This window comes from Tachypleus tridentatus, chromosome 13, assembly GCF_004210375.1.
Source record: "Tachypleus tridentatus isolate NWPU-2018 chromosome 13, ASM421037v1, whole genome shotgun sequence".
Lineage (NCBI taxonomy): Eukaryota > Metazoa > Arthropoda > Merostomata > Xiphosura > Limulidae > Tachypleus > Tachypleus tridentatus.
Window position 1 is genome coordinate 125,617,872 of NC_134837.1, and position 25,359 is coordinate 125,643,230.

General features: G+C 30.2%; 1 protein-coding gene across 2 annotated transcripts in view; it reads right to left on the bottom strand.

The window, feature by feature from the left end:
* Positions 1–24,976, bottom strand: part of LOC143240063 (protein argonaute-2-like) — a 42,688-nt gene extending 17,712 nt beyond the window's left edge. For both annotated transcript variants that reach the window (XM_076481907.1, XM_076481906.1), the window contains exons 1-11: positions 24,841–24,976; positions 14,579–14,894; positions 13,991–14,108; positions 12,390–12,571; positions 8,335–8,471; positions 5,893–6,115; positions 5,336–5,419; positions 4,386–4,449; positions 3,554–3,625; positions 1,567–1,614; positions 65–106 (exon numbers count right to left, since the gene is read on the bottom strand). In XM_076481907.1, the coding sequence (XP_076338022.1) occupies positions 65–106; positions 1,567–1,614; positions 3,554–3,625; positions 4,386–4,449; positions 5,336–5,419; positions 5,893–6,115; positions 8,335–8,471; positions 12,390–12,571; positions 13,991–14,108; positions 14,579–14,894; positions 24,841–24,856 (1,302 nt within the window). In that variant the 5' untranslated portion in view covers positions 24,857–24,976. The remainder of the gene's footprint in view (positions 1–64; positions 107–1,566; positions 1,615–3,553; positions 3,626–4,385; positions 4,450–5,335; positions 5,420–5,892; positions 6,116–8,334; positions 8,472–12,389; positions 12,572–13,990; positions 14,109–14,578; positions 14,895–24,840) is intronic.
* Positions 24,977–25,359: the final 383 nt, after the last annotated feature.

A 25,359-nucleotide genomic window follows, 5' to 3' on the forward strand; every position in this document is an offset into this window, starting at 1 on the left:
GGAGAGCAGAAATTTTTGAGACACTTTAAAAAATTGTTATACATTGCATAAAAAACAATCTCACCAGCATGGGAGGCTCAGGAACTTGAGTTGTATTAGCTGACACCTGAAACATTCAAAAGAATGAAAATATTTAATTACATTACAATGCTTAGCTATGTATATCAAATCAGTTAATTTTTCCTATTTCTTTTGCTTTTACACAGCTGAATTCAATGTTTAAGTCACCCATTTTATTAACGTTTATCAATAAACGTACACAACCTTTTGTTTGTTTGGGAGTCTAGCACAAAGATACACAATCAGTTATCTGTGCTCTGCTCACCATGGGTACTGAAACCCATTTTCTAACAGTATGAGTCTACATACTGCTATGTTACTGGGGTCATGACCTTCCGAGTATTACAAAATTATACCCTGATACTATAGGCACTGTTAATCATTTTGCTACATGTTCGCTATAACATATACAAGTTTGTATACAAAATTTGCACGTAAATTATTTATACCATAACTTTTTATAGAACAGGTGTATCTTTACAAAATTTGATAGACTTTTAGTACACATTACAAATACTTTGTAAAAAAAAAAATTTTTTTTAATGAAGTATTTTCACTAAAGGTTTATTTGTGAATACAAGTCTGTTTCATTACTAGTCCAAGTGCAAATTGATATTCATGTTATGATTAAAAACAAGAATCAAACATTATTTGTGTAATCTTTAAAACCTTTTAAATATAGAAATCCACTAATTTATCAAGCCTGATAACCAAGTTGAATTTAGATCTAAAAAAATAAGAAATGTCAAGCAACTAAAGATATAACCTACATTCTTAAATTCTAGTTTGAAGAAACAAAGCCTTCTAACAGATTAAAATGGCCGAGAAAATCTCTGGGAAAATACTCAAAGCTGTTGATTGATTATTCACGATATATATATAAAACTAAGTCTATATAAGAGACCGTTTCAAAAAATGGAAAGAGGTGAATGGAGGCACTGTGTTTGATTCAGTACACAAACCACATCTCAGTAAAATAAAAATATGGTTCTTATTTTATATTCCAACTTGATGTTAGTAATTTGAGTTTCTAATTTGTAAGAAACTATAGACTTAGCATTTTCATATCACAAACACTAATTTTAAACAGCTCTGCATTCAACATACCATGTGACTCACCAAAATCTATATTTAAGTGTATTCTTTTAATATTTACTTTTAAGTTAAGAAATGAACTTATGTAAGTTTGAATTGTAATCTACAATTTGATTCCAAACTTATTGATATAAATTCATAAAATAGTAGTTCAATAAAATTCTAAATGCAAGTTAATAAACATGATGACATGGCCTTTGACTTGACCCACTGTAACAGTGTTAAGCCATAAAGTAAATTTAGTCTCCAAACCTTCAAAAAATGTCAATATTTCTTTATCGTATTTGTTATTGGATTACCCATAATCAACAGAAAGAGTAGTCTCTTTTGCCAGATTTTTGAGAAGGCTAGTTTGAAATCCAAATGTTTTACCTCTCAAGTAAATAAAATGGAATGACATGTTTTACATACCAAGTTGTTTATCTCTCTTTCTCGATCTGGAGCAGATCTTGCAGTTGCCTATAAAATTATCAAAATATGAAATTATTATAAACAAAACTTAGGTTCACTGGTTGAAATTCTTAAATTTCACTATTCAGACACTATTAGCTCTCACTGGAATTTAAAAACTCACAATTATGCTCACGTAGCTTTTGTTATGATAAACATTTTCTATTTTCAAGGATACAAAAAGGTTCTTCTAATTCACTGCTTCCCAAACTTCAGTCATTTGTGTACCAACTTCATGAACTGTCATATCAGTATCATTATTCATATTTTCATTAATATTTTTCTTTAAACCAACTGTTTTTTTTACTCAAATTTATTTTAAAATGAAATTTCATAACACTGGAATAAATGGAAAACCAGTATCACTTAACGTAATCTTTGTCTAAAACTAACTAACGAATTTGGTTCCTGGTTTGTCATTGTGCATGCTCTATGAGTAGAAATTAGCCAATGAGCAGACTGGCTATTATTCAGAGGGAAGGTGCATCATATGTTTATTTGTTACAAAATAATGTAATAAAGACATTAAAATTTATTTTTAGAATTTTTTTTCTAATATGTATTAAAATAAATATATAACTATTAAAAAAGTAAACAGCATAACACCAAAAGTCATCTCATGTTCCACCAGAGGTGTGCATACAATGCTTTGGGGAACACAATTCTACTTTATTTTTTCTAAATTCTAATGTCATAAATGTCATGTATAGAAACATATTTTTTATAAGTGTGGGGGAGTTAATTAATTGGATAGAAGAGTAGCTCGATTAAATAAAGAACTGTTATAAATGAAGTTCAGTCATACTGGATTAATATGACAAGTGCTTATACCTTCAGTCTTGGGACCACTGTTCATTTTGATTTACATCAATAACACAGATGAAAGAATAATCAATAAATTACTTAAATTTGCTGATGATATTAACATCCTGGGTGTTGTTAACTGTGAAGAGGATGCTGTTGGCTACAGAAGGATTTAGATTATTTATTAAGTTGGACAAATACCGGGTAGATGGGTTTTGATTATAACAAATGCAAGATAATAGATGCTGGTAATCACAATTAAATTGCAAGTTTAATTTGGATATGAATAACATTTATAGTGTCATGACATAAAGGGATCTTGATGTAGTGGTTGATCAGTCTCTTTAGCCATTCAAGTAGTGTGCTGTTGCTAGTGGTAGGGTAAAATAGGATTATGTTATATCTACATAAATATCGAATAAAAGTCTAGAGAGGTCGTAATTTCATTGTACAGGTCCAGTAATTATACCACATTTGGAATAGTGTGCCCAGTCTTGGGCTCCTTACTTTAGGAAAGACATTAAATTGTTGGAAGGAGTTTAGAGGAGAGTTATTAAAATGTTGCCTGGGTTGCCATACAAAAACAGGTTGAAATATCTCATATTATTTTCTCTTGAAAAAATAAGAGTTAGGAGAGATCTGATTTAGGTGTTTAAGATTGTAAAGGGAACTGACAGTAATGATGCACCCTCTTTTATCATATTCAACAGTGAGAATAGTAGGATTAGGGAACAAATGTAAATTTTGTCTGGGGAGGAGTCACCTCCATCTAAGATTCATTTTTCTAAGAAGAATGGTTGACTTTTGGATGTTGTAGAGACAGTAAATTTAAGTGAGTTTAAGAACAAGCTAGGTAAAAATATGATAGATAATGGCTGGCTTCAAGATTTTTTAATTATTTTAATTTAGTTTAAAGGATGGAACATGTCCCATGTTGTTACAAAATGTTAGGTTATGTTAAATCCACTCAAATATTACTACTGCAGTGGCAGCTACAAAAAAATAAAAATAGTGTGTACTATTTTGTATTTAACCCTTAGTTTCTTATTTTGTAATTTTACACAACTCTCAGACAGAAAGAAGTTAATGACCAACTTTTCTTTTCTAGTTGTTTTAATACTTGTGTATCAGTAAAAACTATTACCTTGATCATGGTGGAGGTCTGCATATCAGTCAACTTCTTAATACAGCGTTGTCCTGCAACTATATTACACACCTACAAAATGAATAACAACTTAAGGTCTCTAGTAGCTGACAAATAGTATATTTCAGTATATTAAATACACCATTGTTATCAACAGAAACTGAACAGTGACAAATAACAGCATATTATTTTTGTAAATTTTCTTGAATGAAAACTGACACAAGTACAACTTCATGCTTGAGTCATTAGGCTGGTGCTCTGACATACTTCATATCTCTTTAGATACAAAAAAAATATTGAAATAGATATTGCTCCAAATTTTTGTTTTAATATATTTTAATTCTTATTAACATAGCTTTAGCTTTGGTCAAAAAAGTCTTTATTCAATACTTATAGGAAAACTAAAGTCTCTCGAGTATGAATTAGTTTACTTTTTCAGAAAACTTTTGTTGACGACTTTAAAAAAAAAAATATGCGTATTTTTTCCTAGTACTTAAAGAGTCGAATGTTTGGCTTGTAAAGATTAAACATTTTAGTGATTCATTAAGTAATTACACATTGTTATTAAAAAAAATACTACATAGCAAGAACAATTAAACCTCTTAAAACAAATGATCCTCTGGTGTATTTTAGTCATTTCTTTATTTAAAATGTTTTGATTTTATTTTTTTACCCACAGTAATTTCTTCCTGATAACAAAACCTGTTAAATAATTACAATATGGTTACTGCAAAGATAAGTTATCACACACACAAATAAGAAAGAAAGAGATAATAAATGAGACTAAGTCTGCTACAATGAATAGGCAGTGAAATGAATCTATCATTCATACCTCAAGAGGTAGATATGTATGTTTATGTTCTTGGCCAACTTGCAAACATGGCAAGTGAGGATACCTAGAGAAAAATAAAAATAATTTAATACTCTCACAGTTCCTCATTGTCCATCGCTTCTAATATAATAATAAATGTTTAAAGAGAAAAATGTTATATTTGCTTTAATAACATTTTCACCTATACAGGTTTATAATAATTAGAGAAAATCAAAAGAAAAAACGTTTAGCTAGTTTTACTTAACCAAAAATGATTTCCCAGCAATAACATCTACAACTGATCTATAGATAGTTATCAGTCCTGGTTACCATACACTAAAACTAAATTTACCTGCTAAGTCTGACAAGACATGCTTGAAGATTAGTTAATTGAATTATGTTTAAGGTTCTTAAAATGGAGAACATGAACTTAAAAGAACCTCCATTTGTTGAATTTCATGTAAAGCTACACAAGGGCTAGCTATACCACCATCCTCAATTTAGAAGGGATAAACAAGTGAAAAGGCAGCTAGTTGACACTACCTGCTGCAAAATTTTGAGCTGCTCCTTACCAAAAGAGTGATATTCATGACCACATTAAAATACCTCCAAGGCTGAAAGGGAAAGCATGCTCAGTAATGAAATTTTCCCACATGATCCACAGTGTCATATCAGCCAGGTCAACCTTAAAACTAGCAAACACACTTGTCCATTTTGATGATTACACAGCATCATCAGGTTTTCAGTTTTTAATGGAAAAATAATTGTTTGTGCTGTGAACTTCATAGAAAAAATAAATTCCTATGTGTAAAGGTTTGATTTTATAGCTGGTTAATATCTGGTAAGCATAGCATAAAATATATTGTGCATAATTTTTTAATGAAAATTTTGACTTTAACACTTGCCACATAATTGAAATCTTTTATTTTGATGTGTGTTTGCAAAACAAATTTATCAAGTGTTCAACTGACCTTAACTTCATTTTGTACTTGTCAAGAAAGTACTTTGCCACAGTACACTCTACAGTCTGCCCATTTTCTAGCTGCAGAGGGAACCTGTGGAAAACAAGGAAATACACAAACATGACAGGTTTAAAGAGATTTTCATAAGTACATGACACTGTGAGAAAAGATAAAGCCTAACATTAAATAAAACTTGCATTTTGCACAAACTGTTTACAGTTTTAAACAGTTTTCACAGTTGCAAACATTTTTTATCAACACCATTAACAATTTTGAACAGTTTTTACAGTTGGAAACATTTTTATCAACATAAAATACTTTTCTACTCATTATATTTCTGCTCTTTTCAAAATTACCCAATTACTAAAAATCTAAATTTTCTGCATACTTCACACCTTCATAGTGTAGCACAAACATTTTCAAAACTTTAAAACTGCTCAAAACACAAACCAATTAAGACTATTACCTAACAATTGTTTTCTTCAGTACATTTGTTTTCAAATATTTATAATGAGATACAATAATAGTGTTTACTGTAATGACCATATTATAAACAGTGAACTTACGATTGCAATTGTGCCGGGCGTCTGGTTACATTACATACTCTGTATTTTCGTCTCATCGTACCACAATGAGTGATTTCAATTTTTAAACCTTTTATTTCTTTGGTAAACTTTACTCTCTGGGAGTCAGTTAATGGCTTCCTCTGTTCACTGATGTCTCTAATGTCTAAAACCTCACACATGAATTCTATTACTGGTTGAGCTTTGTAAAAAGCAGTTGCTGACACTGAAATACATGGGTTAAAGGAGAGAATATTTCATCTGAAATTTTGTTCTTAAAAGTTCATTCAACTGGTTACCACAAGGCAAAGTTAATTATATTAAATAACTAATCTTTAATAAAAGAAAACATACTCTAAAAAGAAATTTTAATTTTTAAACTTTGTAAAGTCTTTTTTATGGCAATTCCACTATTGATAATTAACCATACAACAACAACCATTTTTAGACTTCTGTATATGTTACTGAGTTATATTCAAACTTATTAAACCACTTTACTATGAAAGTAGTTTAATGAAATTGTTAAGAAATAAATTATAATTCAAAGTTATATATTAAGACTTTATTCCTCTACTTCAAAAGAAATATTGAAACAAATAATGAAATCTCGCAGATTTGTGTCACATTATGCACAATCTATAAACAGTGTGGAAATTTGAAGTATAGCTTGAAATGCATAGTGATAGTCAAGTATGTGCAAGATTAAATGAGAATGCAGCTTACCAGCCTCTTTTGACACATGGCTAAAAGTACTTGGCTGAATGCAGTGGAAACAGTTAATACATTCTGTCAACCCCTCATAGTGCAACACCCATCATTTATAGTTTAGCACTGAGTTTTAAAAGTTTGATGTACCTTTACATTTCAGTCAATTATACATTATTTGCTTTAAAATTCACAGTTGAAAGATTTAATAACTTATAAAATACACAAAGCTTCCCTTTGTTCTGTAAGGTTTCTTTACCAAGCACACACAAAAAGATTTTGCTCAAGACTAATACATCTTTGCCATTCTATTGCTTGCAGGTAACCCACTGATGTGTTGACATAAATAATCAACAGCAAAAAATAGGGAAATAAAATATTAAATGAAAAGGTAAAGACATGAAATTACACATATCACAAAGAAGACAGTTTAAGACTATTCAATGTAGAATTAAAGGTTACACACACATTTAAATTTTATAATTACAAGCATTTTGTTGCACTGTGCTAAATACTGTATGGGTGTTTCATTCCAATTTAGAAAAGTGTGAAACGAGACACAACATTAGGATTAGCAAACCTATCGAATTTCCATTACACATTTATGAATACAGTACAACAAATCAACATCAAAATAATGTTATCAACCTTAAAATATTGTGCAATGAGAACATTAATACAAGAAATATAAAAAAAATTCATTAATTATTTATGAACTAAAACCTAATTTAAATCAAAATGTGTCACACTTATTTGATTTCTAAATTGAGACAAAATGCTCTCACAGTATTTCACAAACAGATAATTATCTAATGATGACCACATTGTTGTTGAAACAATGCAACAAAATTAAACAAAAAGTAATAACAATCCATTCAAAAGATATACCACTGGACTTTTTATTTAAAGTGTATAGTGGATTTCATCTCCTAACAAGTAGTTAACTGATATTTATTATGATTGGTCAAATAACTAAAAGTATGCACATACAGTTTAATTTCATGACTTTTAACACATTAGTTTTAACTGACCGAAATGTGAACTTTACATAGGATAATATCCACACTACTTTCATAATGGACATCAAGATGCTAACTAAGACCAGAGAGAAGCTGTATTAATGCTCATTCAACATCTCTTTATGAGAAAGATCAAATTTGAACCAATTTCTTCCAGTACCTGTGACAAAAGCATTCTAAATCTATTTGAATATTTTAAGAAGATTTTGTACATATCACACTAAATACTTCAAGCAAACTTACAAAGAAGTTCCAGAGCATTAGCTCAGCCAGAAAGTTAGTTTATCACAATTAACATGTTTTTACATATGCTTACAAGGCTGGTTCATTAAAAGTTTCACACATATAGCTAAAACGTATCTCAGTTGTAGTCATGTTTCCTTTATACTTAATGTAGATAGGCCATGCAAGAAAAATAATCTCCAGTAATAGTTTTCCAGTTTGAACATGTATAACATTTACAAATGTAGTTAATTTGACAAAATTTCTTTCTGAAAACTTTGTAATACATAGACTAACATAATACAACGTGAATGATTAATGTTTTTCTACCTTCATAACTAGAAAAAACATGGTCACGTTTTAAAAGTCTTTCATTTGTGGTCACGAAAAATATTTATGTAAGAAAAGCAAGAATTCCAAAAAGTTACATGAAAGTTTCTGTAAAATTAAGTAACACTGCTCTGTTTACTGTGATGTGGGTGAATTCCCACTAACCTACCATCAATGTTTAGCATCATCTTCCACTGACTTGGACGTACACTTTGGTGAAATCCAAACCACACCTCTCGTCCACCACCCAGAGGATGGTAGTAACCATCAGGGGAGGAGAAAAATGAACGTCCAACTGGGGTGTATCTATGGTATGAAAGCACACATTCTTAATATTATGAAAAAGTTCACAGACTTTAAAAATTCATTATTTTTAGAAAATGAAAGTTTTATAAACACATTAATACATTTTCAAGTTCATTGAATTTACAAAAACATACATTTTGTATGATTAGAGTCAGCTGACAGAAAACCAAATAAATCAAAAGCTAAGCTATTTCAATATTTAAGAAACCACAATGACGAGAAACTCACTCAAAGTAAATATGTATTAGAAATACAGCTGGCATGGTATTAAAACTTTAATTAAAATAAAGTGCAGAACAATGTTTTGACCTTCTTAGTTCATCTTCAGATTAATAAACATCTTTATTTCTATTAAAGTTTTTAATATCCATACCAGTCATCTTTAGAATACAATATATGGGAAGCTTTAAGAGCTGCAGCTTAAATTTGTGAGAAACTGTTTGTACAGAAGACTGATATGTTAGTGTATTAGGTTAAAAATTAGCTAGCCAAGGAAATACAGCAAGTCAAGATTACTTTAAAAGCAATACTTTCATTTACACATAAATACCAATTTACCTTTTCTCCAGTTAAAATACATAATAAAAAGTACACTAGAGGAATATACAGTTTTGCTAAAAGAAACTGTCACCACATACTACTTATAAGAGCACAAAAATTACTTTTTCAAAATATCAGTCATAAAATAAATACTAGATGCTAGAAGAGATGTTTCAGGTGTTAAAAAGGAAAAAACAGTACCAAAAAAAAAACACCTTTGCCTTAAATAATTTTAAGTACCCACTTACTGCTAATTCTCTTCTCCCTCAAATTAATGAATATTCACAGAAAATACAACATTATCATGATCATCTCCATGTTTGAGGGATTTCCATATTGAAAAAGTACCAATATATGACTGAAGTTTAAAACTAAGTAGGCTAGCTTAGATGTACATATATCTAAATTTGGACCTTAGCAACCAGAAATAAACCCACATCTGTACATAATATCATTTATGTCTAGGACAAAATCTAATACTTGAATTACATAATCCACAGAATTATTGTTTGTCTGTTTTTTTATTTTACACAAAGCTATACGAGGACTATCTGCGCTAGCCATCCCGAATTTAGCAATGCAGGACTAGAAGGAAGGCAGCTAGTCATTACCACCCACTGCCAACTCTTAGGCTACTCTTTTACCAACAAATAGTAGGATTGACCATCACATTATAATGCCCCCACAGTTGAAAAGGTGAGCATGATTGGTGGGATGGGGATTTGAACCAGCAACCCTCAGATTTTCCCCAGAATTGTGCTTCCACTATAACAGTGATATCTTACATTTTTCTTCTAACCTTTCTCTATCAGTTAAATACTTTTTCAATCTAATATGGTTAGAAACAGTGTAAATGTTAGGGCATGCATGCAACTCGAGTATGATGTATTCAATGTGTGGATTTTGTTTTCTGGATTAACACAGACTTTTACAGAGGCTAGTAATGAGAATGTACAATTTATTTTCAGATTAGAGGGAAAATTAAAATCTTAAGAACTACTTAGATTGAGAAGTGCAAATTGTGGAAAATGATAATAGGTCTTACAAAAGAATTGAAGATTTCTACTGAAAGATTTGCAGTAAAAAAGAAGTGATGTTAGAAATATGAAGAGTAATGATCCTAATATTTTGAGAATAATGAATCTAGGTCTACAGAGCATGTTTCATTGAGTGACAGATTTTCAGCTCTTAGCTAGCAGTAGTAAACTGCAACGACTTTTTGCAAGTATAATGAAAAGGTGTAATGTTGAAGGAACATATTACACGTTTTGACAGAACATTCATTTATATCCTTCAAAAATAAATAACTGGGACAGAAACAGATAATAGTTCAATGAAAATGGATTAACATCACAAATGGTGCACTTAAGGATCAGCTGGGACCTTTGCTCTTTCTCACATCAACAATATAGATAAGAGGTTTGCCAAATGCATTGCTTAAATTTGTTGATAACATTGGGGTCTTGGGTGTTGCTAGCTGAGAAGATGCTGTGGATTAACAAAAGGATTTAGATCATTTCATGAGATGGGTGAATAAACGGAAGACAATATTTATGGACTATCACAATTTGAATTATAAGTATAATTTGGACAAGAGTAACCTTAACAGTATTATGAAAAAAAGGGATCTTAGTGTAATAGTCAATCCGTTTCTAAAGCCATCCCAAGCAGTTTCCTGTTGTTAGTGGTACAGTGAATAAGACTGTAGGTTGTATTTACAGAAATACTGAATACAATAATTATAAATGTTATAATTTTATTGTATAGGTCACTCATTAGGCTTCATTTGTAGTTTTGTATTTAGTTTTAAGTTTCTTACCCAAGAAAGACATGAAGTAACTGGAAAGGATTCAAATAATGGCTACTAAGATGACACCTGAGATAAATAGGTTGTCACATAACAACAGATAAATTGTGTTATTACATTTGACGTTATGGAGGCAGTACATTTAAACAAGTGTTAAGAGAAACTGTGATGAAATGGAGGTAAATTTACCACACTTGCTAATTTCAACTTGCTGGACCATAAACAAAATAATGATGTACACAGTTCTGTGCTGGGCAGCAGGTATTCATACAAGCACATTCATGAGAATGTGCACTCAAATGAGTCAAACTCAAACAAACAATGTAACAGTCAACCAACCATGTGACTAAAAAGTTGAAATGCTCATCAACTGATATGGAATGTTTATACTTATTTAAAACAAGTAAAGATTAATGTAGTAATAACTTGAACATAACATTTCTCAAATATTTAAAACTACAACAAGCTTCTTCATAAACAATATTTGCAGTCTGCTTTTCATCTACCAACAAACAAATGTTGAGGTGATCCGACCCTTGAACACACTAAATCTCATTGACCATGAGAAAAGCATGGTTGTTTAAGAAACAATCCAACAACTTTCTTTCTTTGACCTTGAATCCCTTTGGAATACTTAATGCTGTTTAAAGCATCATGATTGTTTGAGATTGGTCAAATAGGCTTGGAGGAGTTAGGGTGTAAACAAATAAACATTTCATCTCTATATGTACAGATTACATTATAGAATACAGCTGCCTCATGTAGTAGAACCTATAATATTAGGGAAATAAATTATGAAACAAATAGTTTATTTCTTCACAAAAGACAAAACTAACAGTTCATACATTTTTTTGTAAACATATAAAGCAAAATGGTTCCTAACTAAATTAAACTGTCAAAGTGTTTATACAATGCCAAATGATTACAGCAATATTCATAAGACCAGAAAGTACAACATAAATAATACACGTAATTTTGACTTTCAACAAATAAAGATGTGCATTTAAGCTGTTCAAAATATCTACACCAAATTTCAGGGTGATGACTTCAGAATTGATAATGCTTGTACACGTACAGTTCCGTATCACAATGTGGATCACAGATTTTCAAACTGTGGTACATATACCATTGGTGCTCTATGAAGGTAATGTCGATATAATTAACATAAAAAAAATCATAAAATTTGTAATAACCTCTGTTCGAGCTTTTGACGCCCATATAAATCCTACTCTCTTCATTTATAAACTCACCCTCTGCTTGCACTGATTCCCCAATATTTTCTTCTCTTAAAATTGACAAAAATGGTGCCACATATTCTTCAATTGTACCAAACAAAACAAAATGTCAACCTTGTCATTAATGGGTGGGTGTTAAAAACATGAATTTTTGTTAGTGGGATTCTTGTTTGTTTGTCCTTTTTTACAGTAAGGCTGAGTTTGCAATTTTAAAACAATTAAACATTAAAAAGTGGTACATGAGCCCACATCATTTCACTTCATGGTTAATTTCAATAACTATTAATACCTACAGTTTTGCAAGCATCCTGCAACTAAGAAAAATTTAAAACTTACGTCATGCTAGGTAAATGTCTCATGACAACATCAAGAGCTTGTATGGCATCCACAGGAATGGTTCTGGAACGGCCCTGCAGTGCTTCCTCTAATGCATAGAGACTAACTTGAGCTATCCATTTTATAGAAACCCTAAAAACCCGGTCTTTTCCTTCACCAGGCAGAGTAACTTCCAAGTCCACCTACACATACATATATACACACACACAAAATGTTTTGAAGTTTTGAAATAAAATGTTAGAGCTGTAGGTTTATTTGTATAATGGATATTATAAGAAACTTTAGAAGTTACTTGTGTGCAAAGTGGTCTCATGAACTACTGTGAATTTCTGTATATTTTTTTACCCATCAATGAAAGGGTTCAAAAATAAACAAAAGAAAAATTACACTTTTTTTTTAATTTCTTAATAAGCAATTAATGTTTTGTGATAAAAAGACACTGGATTTAATATCTGAGATACATACAAAAGATTTATTGAAAATCTTATCCAGGTCAAAAAACCAGTCAATTTAATCAATAATGAGATCCTGGAGAACCATTAATGACATTCACAATATTTTTTTGTATAAAGAGCCAGATTCTTTACAGTAGGTGCCTGTTATATGTCAGTGATAAATTCCAATAATAAATGGCCAGCACATAATCCATTTGTTTTAATATATATTTAAAACAATTCAAATGTTTGTTCAGAAATTATTTACACACTAACACTGCATCACAGTTGTACCTAAAACTCTAAATAATTATTTTTTCTTTTCAAAAGTCCACACGAACTAATTCAGTTACATTAGAAGCCAAATGAGAAGAAAAATTATTTTTCTCTACTCTGTTTGTCACATAATCTGCAATATATTTATGTTACCCCATGGGTTATCACCATTGTATCCAGAACTTTAAATAACCGTCTTATTTTCATCAAAATCCACACAGGAAAATTCAATTACTTTAGAAAACCCCTTGACAAGACAAATTATTCTATTTATCTCTGTTAAATTGTGAAACTTATATTGACCATTATAGTTAACTAATAATAGTGCATTCATTCTGACCTCACTTTCATTAACCTAATGTTTTCTGACTCAACTTGCACTCACTTGGTCACCAATACTCACACACACTGTCCATTTCAAGCCTAGAAACTATAAGATACTGTGATATAACAATACTCACTTAAAACAAGGAAAAATACAGAAGTTTTGAGTAGCGTGATGACAAATTACAGCAACTGAACTACACACACAACATACAACTCTTACAGAGTTACGTAACAAAATCTGTCATAACTATCACCTTTAAAATAATTACTTTTAACACTAGTTATAAATTCTAAATTACTAAATAATAGCTTACAATAAACAGGTCTTGTGTATTCAACATCTCTAGCTTTTCCATAAGTGTATGTAAGATTTGAAAAACTTATAAGTGATCAATTACCAAAAGCTCAGTTGGACTTGCATTTTTTTCTTACAATGTTTTATGAATATGTGACTTTTCAATTTCAATTTGCTTTTGAAAGCAAAGTTGCTATACCTAAATTTACACCATTAACTTGCAAATACCAATTTAAATTCTCAAGCAAAAATCAGTCAAGTTATCTTACCTTGTCTTTTCCAATTGGAAGATCATCTCTTGTGTACATGTTTTTCCTTCCATCAAATACAGGTTTCTGACTTCCAAAAATCTTTGAATATGCCTGAACCATGGTTTCAACTATTTCTCTACACAAAAACACACATTATATCATTTATTATTCAACAATGTATAAGCATAAAAGTTTACATTATAACAAAAATCTTAGACCTCAATAAATACCAACAAAAATTTGTAAATATGTTTAATGAAAGCTATAGTTATTTTAGGAAACATACAAATGCCACAAGTAAAAAATTTCAACTTTCACAGACAAAAGAATAACTGTAAATATGACAACATGTGGCTTGAATATTCTGAGCTTATTTCCATTCCAGCAAAATTTCATATGCTACTGATTATAGTTAAAGGCTGAAAGAGGTCAAAAATATCAAAACATTAAACTAAACCTAGGTTGATCAACTTCATACAAAACATGCAAAATGAGTAAGACATCTTAAATTACAATATATTAATTTGTTTTATTAACACTTTAAACATCTCTACAATGTTAATATTCCTTGTACAGTTAATAAGCTAAAAAATCCATAAAACTTGCCTGTTGACTCGACGAGGACACTTATCAGGAGTAATGGTAACATCATAATGATGAAGGTAACCTCTGGGCATTGAAATCTCAAAATGGTTAGCTCGGAGCATAATGGGCCTTCCATCTGTACCAACATTAGGGCGACGAGGGCATATAAATGTTGGGAGGTCATGTGCTTGGCCTGGGGGTGTTTGAGGAACCACAGCAATGGACGGACCAGGAGTGGGTGGTGCACCAGGAGGTCCTGGTGGGCCTGGAGGAGGCACCATGGCTCCTGGAGGGCCAGGAGGTCCTCTTGGGGGTGGGGCTCCAGGAGGACCAGGAGCTAAAGAAAATATAGAAGGGGTTACTGACCACATATTTGAAGGTGGTTGTGTAATTGAGTGTAGGAATGTAGAGGGTGTGCTTAGATGTTGGATATATTTATTAATATAGATATAAAGGTGTTCCTTTGTGTTGGTTTATTTTGGGCTTGAGTTGGACATATTAATAAATATATCCAACATCTAAGCACACTCTCTACATTCCTACACTCAATTACACAACTGCCTTCACACATGTGGTCAGCTAAATAAAATATAAACTAAGAAAAAGTAGTGTCATAAATGTAAATAAACTGTGGAATTTCAATAATTTAGGTGAATAAATGTTCAAAGTGAAAAAATACTCAAATCCAATTACAAAAACACTTCTTTATGACACTTTAGTATTTCTCAAAATGTGAAACACTAATGAGCACTTAGGAGGCATCAACAAACAATTAGGGTGAAGTAAACAGTGCAAAATTAAACACTCTTTCTTATTAATGAGAATACAAAATTGCTACAACACAACATTTTACTGTGTATCCATTGTTACATCTCATAACTAACTCACTCTTTTACTATCTTTTAAAACACAAGGAAACTAAGGAGAGGTGCATGTGAGATGCCACATTTATTTTGAAAGAGAATGCAGATGACAGAAGTCTGGAAAAGGCTATAGTACTTTTAATAAGTGCTTCTTTTCACAGTCATTCAGGGTAAATATTTGTATAAAATTTACATACAACTAGACCTAATTAATTCACCACTTAGAATTAAGAGTTACCCCTTTTTTTTTCTAACAAAGTTGTTTAATAAGAGAAGAAAAACAAGACACACAACTTTTCCTAATTTTTAATACAAGAACAAAAACCATGGTAATCTGGAATTGATTATGCAAAAGCAAGCGGAGAAACTGAGACACCGGATAAAACAGGATGATACACAAGATAATCTTGTTCAAACTAAAGAAACTGGTTCATGTTTTTAAACATATCTGCAGATTTTTCTTTGACTAAAGTTCATTATCTACTGATAAAACTGTTACAAAACTTCAATGCTCATGAGTTAAATGTAATAAATAAAAAATTCCCAAATTAAATGATAAAATATCAACTGACAACAGAATTTAATAACATTTACAGGTCATAAAAGCAGGTTTACTAAATAAAGGGACATGTGAGCAACAGGTAGCTGATAATGTCAAAACTAACACTAGTAACTATTTAACATGTGAAAGGTAAGCAAAATATTAAAGTGAAGATTAGGCCATTAAAGGATGATAGCAGCAAGGATTTTGTTGGAGATTATGAGATGGAGGATAATGTTAATACTCACAAACCTAAACATTCTACGAGAAATACTGGGATCAATCAAAATCACATAGATATTAATTGGTTGGTGGTCAGAAAAACTTAATGTATAATACATTATATATACTGTGGAGTGACTTTATTATTATGCTTCTAATAAAAGCTTGAAACACATACTTAGAACTAATCTAATTCAAAGGTGGCCAAAAGTCCCAAGGTGAATCAGCCAAATCCATTTAAAGACCTGACATGCACGTCTCTCTAGTTTTTGGTATATCAACAGTGGGAAAGTGTTTGATGACTGGACAATTATTTAATGTTACTCCTATTTTTAAAGTAGGTGATATGAGTTGCCTTCAAAATTATTATTGGCAAGTTGGGCTTATTTCTGCAATTTTAGTGCATATGATAAACTAGTTTTGCAACATCATGAAGTGAAATATATGATGAAAAAATCAACATAGGTTCACTACAAGGATATTTTGTCCTCCAAATGTGTTTTTTTTTTAAAGAAAAATGCTACTTGTTATTTTGATGACTTAACCCTTTTGTAATGGGGTCAGTATAACATACATTAAATTTTTGCACTATAACTTTTTATACAGTATGTGTATCTCCACAAATTATGGTCGACTTTCAGTAAAGGTTCTAAGTTTTTGTACATAAAAAATAATTTTTAATGAAATATTTTTATTAAAAATTTGCTTGTGAAAATTATGTCTATTTTGTTACTCATGAGTACAAAGTAATTTCATGTTACAATTAAAAGATTATTCTTCATCCCAAATCTCTCAAATATTTGTGTAATCTCAAAACCTCCTAAATACATTTCAAATGTTTGTTTTCAATAAGACTATGCTTGTTACTTTCTATCTAAGTACATTAAATCTATTAACACTATATATTTATATATTCATTTTTTTATTATTATATTGACCTTTCAGTCATGCCTTGCTAACATACACAACTTTCACAAATGCTGTGCATGTTCATTCATGTTACATATCCAGTAATATAAAACTGAACTTTAGTCTGCCTTGTTTTGGTTGTGTTTCAGTGTACTAGAGTTTTATATCATACAGTTATACTTCAATTATTACATATTATGTATTGAGATTATTACTATTTATAAACATAAAATGAAGAATCAAGAAGTAAAGCAAACAATTATCTCTTTTCGCTATGACCTTTAAACTCAGTTGCTGCTGGACATAAGTTGTTAAGCCTTTTAAAATTTCTCAAATGGAAGATAAACAACTTTTTTTTTAGGTTTTATATATGTAATGTTGAATAACCAAAATATTGTAAATAACTATACTGATACCATAGAATTCCTCTATAATTTATTACGCTTTGTAAGAAATATATATCTAGGTTTTAAAAATATTGAAACTTCATGCAGACTAAATACAAGAACTACCTTCTTGAAATCTTGGTTTGAAAGAATGTGGTAGCCTTTTCACAGACTCAAATGGCTGAGAAAACCACTAGGGGGACATTAAATTGTTGACTGTTTATTCATGGCATATACTGAAATGCATATAAAGGACCGTTTCCAAAAATTGAAAAAGATGATTGTGGCTACTGTGTTTGATCCAGTACATAAGCCATATCTCAGCATAATAAAAAGATACAAGATTCTTATTTTATATTTTAGCTTGTTAATATTGGTAATTTGAGTTTCTAATATGTACAAAACTAAACACATGGTATTTTGATAACACAAACATTTAATTTTAGACAGTACTACATTCAACATACCATGACTCACTAAAATCTATATTTAGGCATGTTCTTTTGATAGTTGCTTTTAGAAAAGAGAACTATATAAAAAAAGTGAATTATAATCTATAATTTTATTCCAAACTTACTGACATAAATTCATAAAATAGTAGTTCAATAAAATTTTGAATGCAAGTCAACAAACATAATGACATGGCATTTTTCCCCTGACCCATTGTAAAAAGGTTAAGATGTACTTGCTAGAAGGTTTTTTGACAAAGTTGTCACAATGTATGCACATACTTAAAGGTTAGGAATATAATAGAAATTGAAGCCCTGAACTTTCCATAATACTAATTTGCACAACTTTCTGATGCTGTAATACTGTATTTGATTGGAAAAGATTTTACAGGTAATGGACTAAGCCACAAATAAATAGCCACCAAAGCTAGGACTGAAACACAAAATGAATTTGTTAAACTTTGATACCCACAGAAGTGTAAAATGAAACTTTCAAGCAATTATAAGACAAAAATTACTTTTCCCTAAAGCATAGTTAATATATACGTACCTAAACATGGACTGACTACTAACATCAAATAAAAATATACCATAAATACCAGGATTATATTCCAATACCATAAGAAAGTAAGATAAAGAAACAGGAGGAAAAATCTTAAAAAAAAAAACTAAATTTGTATACACACAACTGCAAAGTTATTAACTATCAAGTATTAATCAGAAAAAATACTCTTCAGTTATATTTTGTGAATAAACTTAGTGAATGTTTACTAAGTTTTTATGTGACTAAATTTACACACATACACATACTTTTAACATTAATAAAACCTGTTCATCACTACTAGTGGAAACTGATGTCAGTGTCATACAAACTTAAAATCAATTTGATCAGCTAAAATGCGAGTTAGTGTTTAAATGCAAATTAAAATTTGTAGTTAAACTAAATGGTAGAAGATAATAAATGAACAGTAAATATAGCCATACCAAAAACAATTTGATACCTCACTACACGTAAATGAAATAAAACTTTCACAAGTAGTTCAGAAAATATGGTATACATGGGACAGCAAACACATTACACTAAAAATGTCCATATTGTTCTTGTGTGCAGCTGATTTCTCTTGCAACACTCATATAACTAGCAGAAATGTTAAATGACAGACAGCTGTTTGGCCAGGATCTTGGCAAGCTGAATGGTGTGCTTCTCTGTTACAAATTTACTCAGACTTTCTTTTAACTGTATGTTGGTGAACAATTTCATGTGCTTACATAGTGCACAAGCCTGTTCCCTTTTCTCTGTAAGTTGTATCTTGATTTTTTTTTTTTATTATTTCTTAAACTTTTACACCTTCTCTGTCATAAGTCACTTTTCAGCATAGCAATTTTGGTGTTGTGATTTGATGTTGCTGATCACTTTACACCCATATTGAAGTAAAAAAAACAAACTTGTTTAACCTATAAAAATGGAGTTACTACAAAATTCCTGCTAATTTGGATGCAACAAATTCCATACAAAGGACTTGGTATTCTTTCAGTCACACTACAATGCAATTCATAGTATACACTTGGATTTTCCAACAGAAATAGTCAATTTTCTTCTATGATATCACAGTATTTCTCTGCTAGAAAGACTCACTTTGAAATTCTGCATTAAACCCATTTCACTGCAATTTTTAAAGTTTTATTTAAAAAACAAAAACAGTTTTATTGATAATAATAAAAGTACTATATTAATGTGCATTACTAAAAAGAAAAGAAGTAACATTTTTCCAACAAGTTGTCAATTCAGAAAATTAAAAGAAGTTATAAAATAAGGTCCTATATCTGTGAGGGGAGTTTTGAGGACAAATGGACATTAACTTCATAAATATATATATGAAGCTCATTTTTCAAGAACATCCAATTGTCCTCAATTAAACTCCAGCTAATTAAATGAAAACTAATTTTATTTACCAGTTACCATTCCACTCTAGTTAAGTTTCTTTTTTTAGTACAAAAATGTTGATTAATTAAATATAATAACGAATAAACAGTAAAACATAACAAAGAAACACTTGAAAGTTTGATAAGAAAATGAGTACGGACCTTCAACTATAACAAAAAATGTATTTTTATATATATTAACATCTCTGATTAATGAAACATACACAGGGCAAAGTGTAATTATACCAGTAAAGATTTTTCAACATTACTCTACAATAAAACTTGTCTTGTAATATGTACTTGGTGTATTTTAGTGGAGAAATGCAGCTACTAAATGCACCTCACTATGCCATATGCCATAATGATCTACTCAAGAACAAAGTTGCTTTGTATATCAGTTTAGTTGTTTAACACAACCTTTAAGTAACAGCTATTATGCAAATCAAAAGACCAAACTTTCCATGTAAGTGACATTTAACGTGACTGTCTTCCAAGCATTGCCAAACTATTTCTGTTGAGAGAAACTCCGACTATGTTGGAATGCCAACAATAATATCAATCAGTGTCAAAAAAAGTGGTTAAACTGATTAATGTCACACAATTAATGAATTAAGTGAAATATTTTCTAATTATTTCTGTTTTCAGTTACTCCATAAATCATTAAATATAACTGATTAATGACACCAATGATTAATCAATTACCAAATTCTATTAATCGTCTAGTTACAGCTGGTGTTAGATTAACTGATTTAACTATTACTGGTTGTTTCTTATTGGCCAGAATTTTAGCCTTTGTTGGTTTTTCTGACTTGCATTAATGATATTGATAACCTAGAATAAGTCAGAATAAGTGAAAGTTAAAGCACTCTGGATACTATGATTCAGATCACACCTTTCATACATATGGGTACACATGTAAGAGCACGACTGAAGAAAAGGATCCCAATGCAGAAGACATCACTCAAGTAGAGAACCAAAATCAGAAGAAAAAATTATCTCAACAAAAATCAATAATTAACAACACACTTGGAGTATTGTGTTCAGTTTTGGAAAGGATGTGGGTTTACTATATTCATGTTACTATATTGATTCCACATGTGAAGATATTATCTTAAGGACACAGTTTTAAGGCCTCTTAACTTTTCCCTTAAATAAAATAAAATAAAAAAGACCCAATCATCAAGTATAGGTTCTTATATTGAAGATATGGAGGGTAATGACTTCCATTTACATCGTATCCTAAAGTTGAAAGGACGAGGATTAAGTTAAATTAGGACATTTATATGTTTGTAGTTTCCTATAAAATGATTAGCTTAAAACATAAACTGCCACTGAAAGCAGTGGAGGTCAGTATGTTGTAGGAGTTTAAAATGAGGGGGAAAGAATATATGGATTATTGAAAAATTATTTTCATGAGTATTGGATGTGTATGAACAGCCTTGTCTATGGTTAAAATCAGCAATAATTTCTACATGCCACAATAGTTGATTAACCCTTTCACAACAGGCTCAGTGTCATATACATGAGTTTGTGTACACATTTGTACATTAAGTATTTATACCATAACTTTTGATACAACATGGTTATCGTCACAAAGGCCCAGCATGACCAGGTGGATAAGACACTCAACTCATAATCTGAGGGTCGTGGGTTTGAATTCCAGTCATACCAAACATGCTAGCCCTTTCAGCTGTGGGGACATTATAATGTGACAGTCATTCCCACTATATGTTGGTAAAAGAGCTGGAGGTGGGTGGCAATGACTAGCTGCCTTCCCTCTAGTCTTATGCTGCTAAATTAGGGACACCTAGCACAGATAGCCATCGTGTAGCTTTGTGTGAAATTCAAAACAAACCCATCTTCACAAAGTTTGATAGATATTTAGTAAAGATTACAAGATTTTGGTACACAAGTCTTTTAATGAAATATTTTTACTATAGATTTGATTGTGAAAATACCAAGTTTATTGTGTTACTAGTCTGAGTGGAAGGTGATTTCAAATTACGATTAAAAAAAACTATTCTTCGTCTCAAAAATCTCAAATATTTGTGTAATCTCTGAAACCTAAGTACATTTCAAATGTTTATTTTCAGTAAACCTTTATATTGATTATAGGGTTTATTTCTATACCCAAATTATGTGGGGTCTGTCACTTGACCAACCTCGTACTACAAATTAGGAAATAAATATAACTTATGCTTTTTTCATGCAATAATGACTACAAATTATAACATAAAAATACAAATATTTGAGTAGTTCAAGTCTTAATGCTTTATTTTTATATATTTATTACATATTATACTGACTTTCCAGTCATGTCTCGCTGGCATATCTTACTTTGATCTTGTGCAGGAGCACTCATGTTACGTGTACAGTAATATAAAACTGACTTTTAGTCTTCCCTGTCTTGGCTGTGTTTTAGTGGACTAGTATTTTGTAATATACAGACATATTTCAATTATTACTATTTAGAAATAAATTATTAAATTTATTTTTTCTGAATAAAGAACAATAAATAGAGAATTAAAGCAAACAATTATCTCTTATAGCTAAGACCTTTGAACTTGGTTGCTACCGGACACAGGTTACTAAGCCTTTTAAAATTTTGCACATGGATGATATCACTTTATTCTCGTTTCATATGTAGTTTAATAACCAAGAAAACATAAATAACTATACTGATACCACAGAATTTCAATATAATTCATCAAGCTTAGTAACTAAGATATATTTAGGTTTTAAAAAATATGAAACTTTGAGCAGTCTAAAGAAAATCTACCTTTTTGAAATCTTTATTTGAAAGAACATGGTAGCCTTTTCACAGAATAAAATGGCTGATAAAACCATTAGGGGTCATTCTAAGCTGTTGACTGGTTACTCACATCATATATTGAGTAAGTGTATATAAGGGACCATTTCCAAAACTGGAAAAAGGAGAGAGAGACCACTATGTCTGATTCAGTACATAAACCATATCTCAGCAAAATAAAAATATACGAGGTTCTTATTTTCTATTCTAGCTTATTAATATTAGCAATTTGAGTTCATAATTTGTATAAAATTAGACTTAGTATTTTGACATCATAAACGTCTATTCAGGTGTTCTTTTAATATTTACTTTTAAATTATGAAATTAACTCATATAATATGAAAGTTCAAATTATAATCTACAATTTCATTTCAAACATATTGACATAAATTCATAAAATAATAGTTCAATAAAATTTTGAAAGCAAGTCAGGAAATCTGATGACATGGCCTTTGACTTGTGATCTACTGTGAAAGGGGCAAGAAGGTTAACACCTTATTCAAAGAAATTCTGTGACTCGAATTTTAATTTTGTGTAAGTTGCAAATTTAAGACAAACAAAACATACATGCATTTCAATTTTTATCAGTGACATCTCGTAAACCCAAGGTCTACTTGACAATTTATAGTTTCTATTAGTTAACATCATAAATATGTCTTAGCAGAATGTCAACTTACACTTCTACAGTATTAATATATTTATTGAAAATTCTAATGCTTTAATAATTTTTTTTCTATAATGTTTACTTACATTATAGATATTATTTAATACATCATAAAGCACATTATGTAATGAAAAATTACTAAAACATTCTCAGATGCTTGGCAATGTTTTTTTCACATACTAAAAATCTGGCAGCCAGGATGTGGTTTACTCTGGTTATATTATTATACCAGTACTTTGAGTTACTTTTGAACTGTAAAAAACAGTTTTTATTATTTTTTAAACCAATAAGAACTGGGTATTTCTTCATGTATCTGAACACAGACATTTTTGTAAAATACTTTTGACTAAATATTTTTGAAGCCACTTATTTTTTAAATATTTCTTTTAAGTTTTAAAATTAAGCAATAGCTTACAGTTATTAATAAATCTTGTGCTATGACCAGTTTTGAAACTATTAGCTTTATACTGATATATCTAAACATAATTGGAATAAATCTAACACAAACTACATCTTCAGAACAAATACTCCACAAATGTATAGTTCCTAAAAGAAATAATCTGTTAAAATGAAAGAAGTAATAAATCTAAGCATATCACCTTCACTCTAGTTAGATAGTTTGAAGGTTCATTGAAAGTAAATCCCAGTTTTTAAAGCTTCTCTTCCTATCTTAATATTTTTAAACAGAGTTATTTTCTGTTTTCTTCTTTCCTTCTAGAGTATCTATTTCTTATGCACAAAAGAAAATCAAAGCTCCTTATGTATTACATGAAGACTTACTATCAAATCTTATACAAAACTGCAATGCTTTCTTTCCGTTAAAAACAAAATTTTCTATAAATAGACACTAGAATATTGGATACCTTCATAACATCCAAACATTCAACTGAAGGTTTTCAAGCAGCTATAAATAACCACACTTAAATCCTTTATGATCACTACATATCTCTTCACCAAACAGTCCTTTTAAAATTTCCACAGCATTAATGAAACAGTTACAAATATTAAGTTACTTTTCATGTTCTCAAAACTGAGATCTTTCCAAACTAAACAATATATAAAATTCCGGAAAATCAGTTTATTCCCACTATTGTTATCACCACAAAATTAACAATAAAATATAAGATTACACATCTTACAAGTTAATAAGTGAAAATTATATAAAAATATGCGTGGACTGTTCTATAAGATATAGTACATGTTAACCATTTTCGTTTAATACCGATAACGTTTTAACATTAGATCAGTCCCTGTATATTTCTACGTATTCATTTATCTAAGTTACAAGTTCTAAAAACACTCTGTTTTATTTTTATAAGCTCTTACTTTTGTTATATATAGTCTTACTATTATTTAATATGAAAAGTGAGTGAATCGAGAAAATTACATAGCGCACATTAAAACTGAAATCTTAATTTAAAAAACAAAACAAAAAACTTTAGGAATAGGAAGTTTCAGTGTAAATTTAAGAACATTGAAAATCATTTTCAGTTTTACGGGCAGGTTAGTTTACATACGCTGGACTGGAAACATCCTGGCTCCTCCAGAAGATTTAATTTAAGTAACTGTGACAACTTCTAACTCTTACCACCCAACAACAAATACGTCTACGCTGTGTGCCTTAAACTTTCAATATGGCTACCAACTGACGTCAAAGAAATTTAACCTCGCTGGCAGGAAAGTCCATCGTACGTACACCATATGCATTTTTTATTCCATGAATTAGTTTCACGTGAATCTTACTAATATTTACTTTAAAACAGGAGGAAAACGTAGTTATCCGTGAAAACTGCAATAACAAATATATACATATATGCGAAAGTCCTTTACTCATTACTAATCGCTTAAAATTAATGTTTTTGTGAGGAAAATATATCCATAAATAAACTTAAAAAAATCATAGCTATTAAATGTCAAATACTGTTTCATATAATCAGTTTAAAATCAATTCCTGTTTGTTTTTGTTTTTGAATTTTGCACAAAGCTACTCGAGGGCTGTCTGTGCTGGCCGTCCCTAATTTAGCAGTGTAAAACTA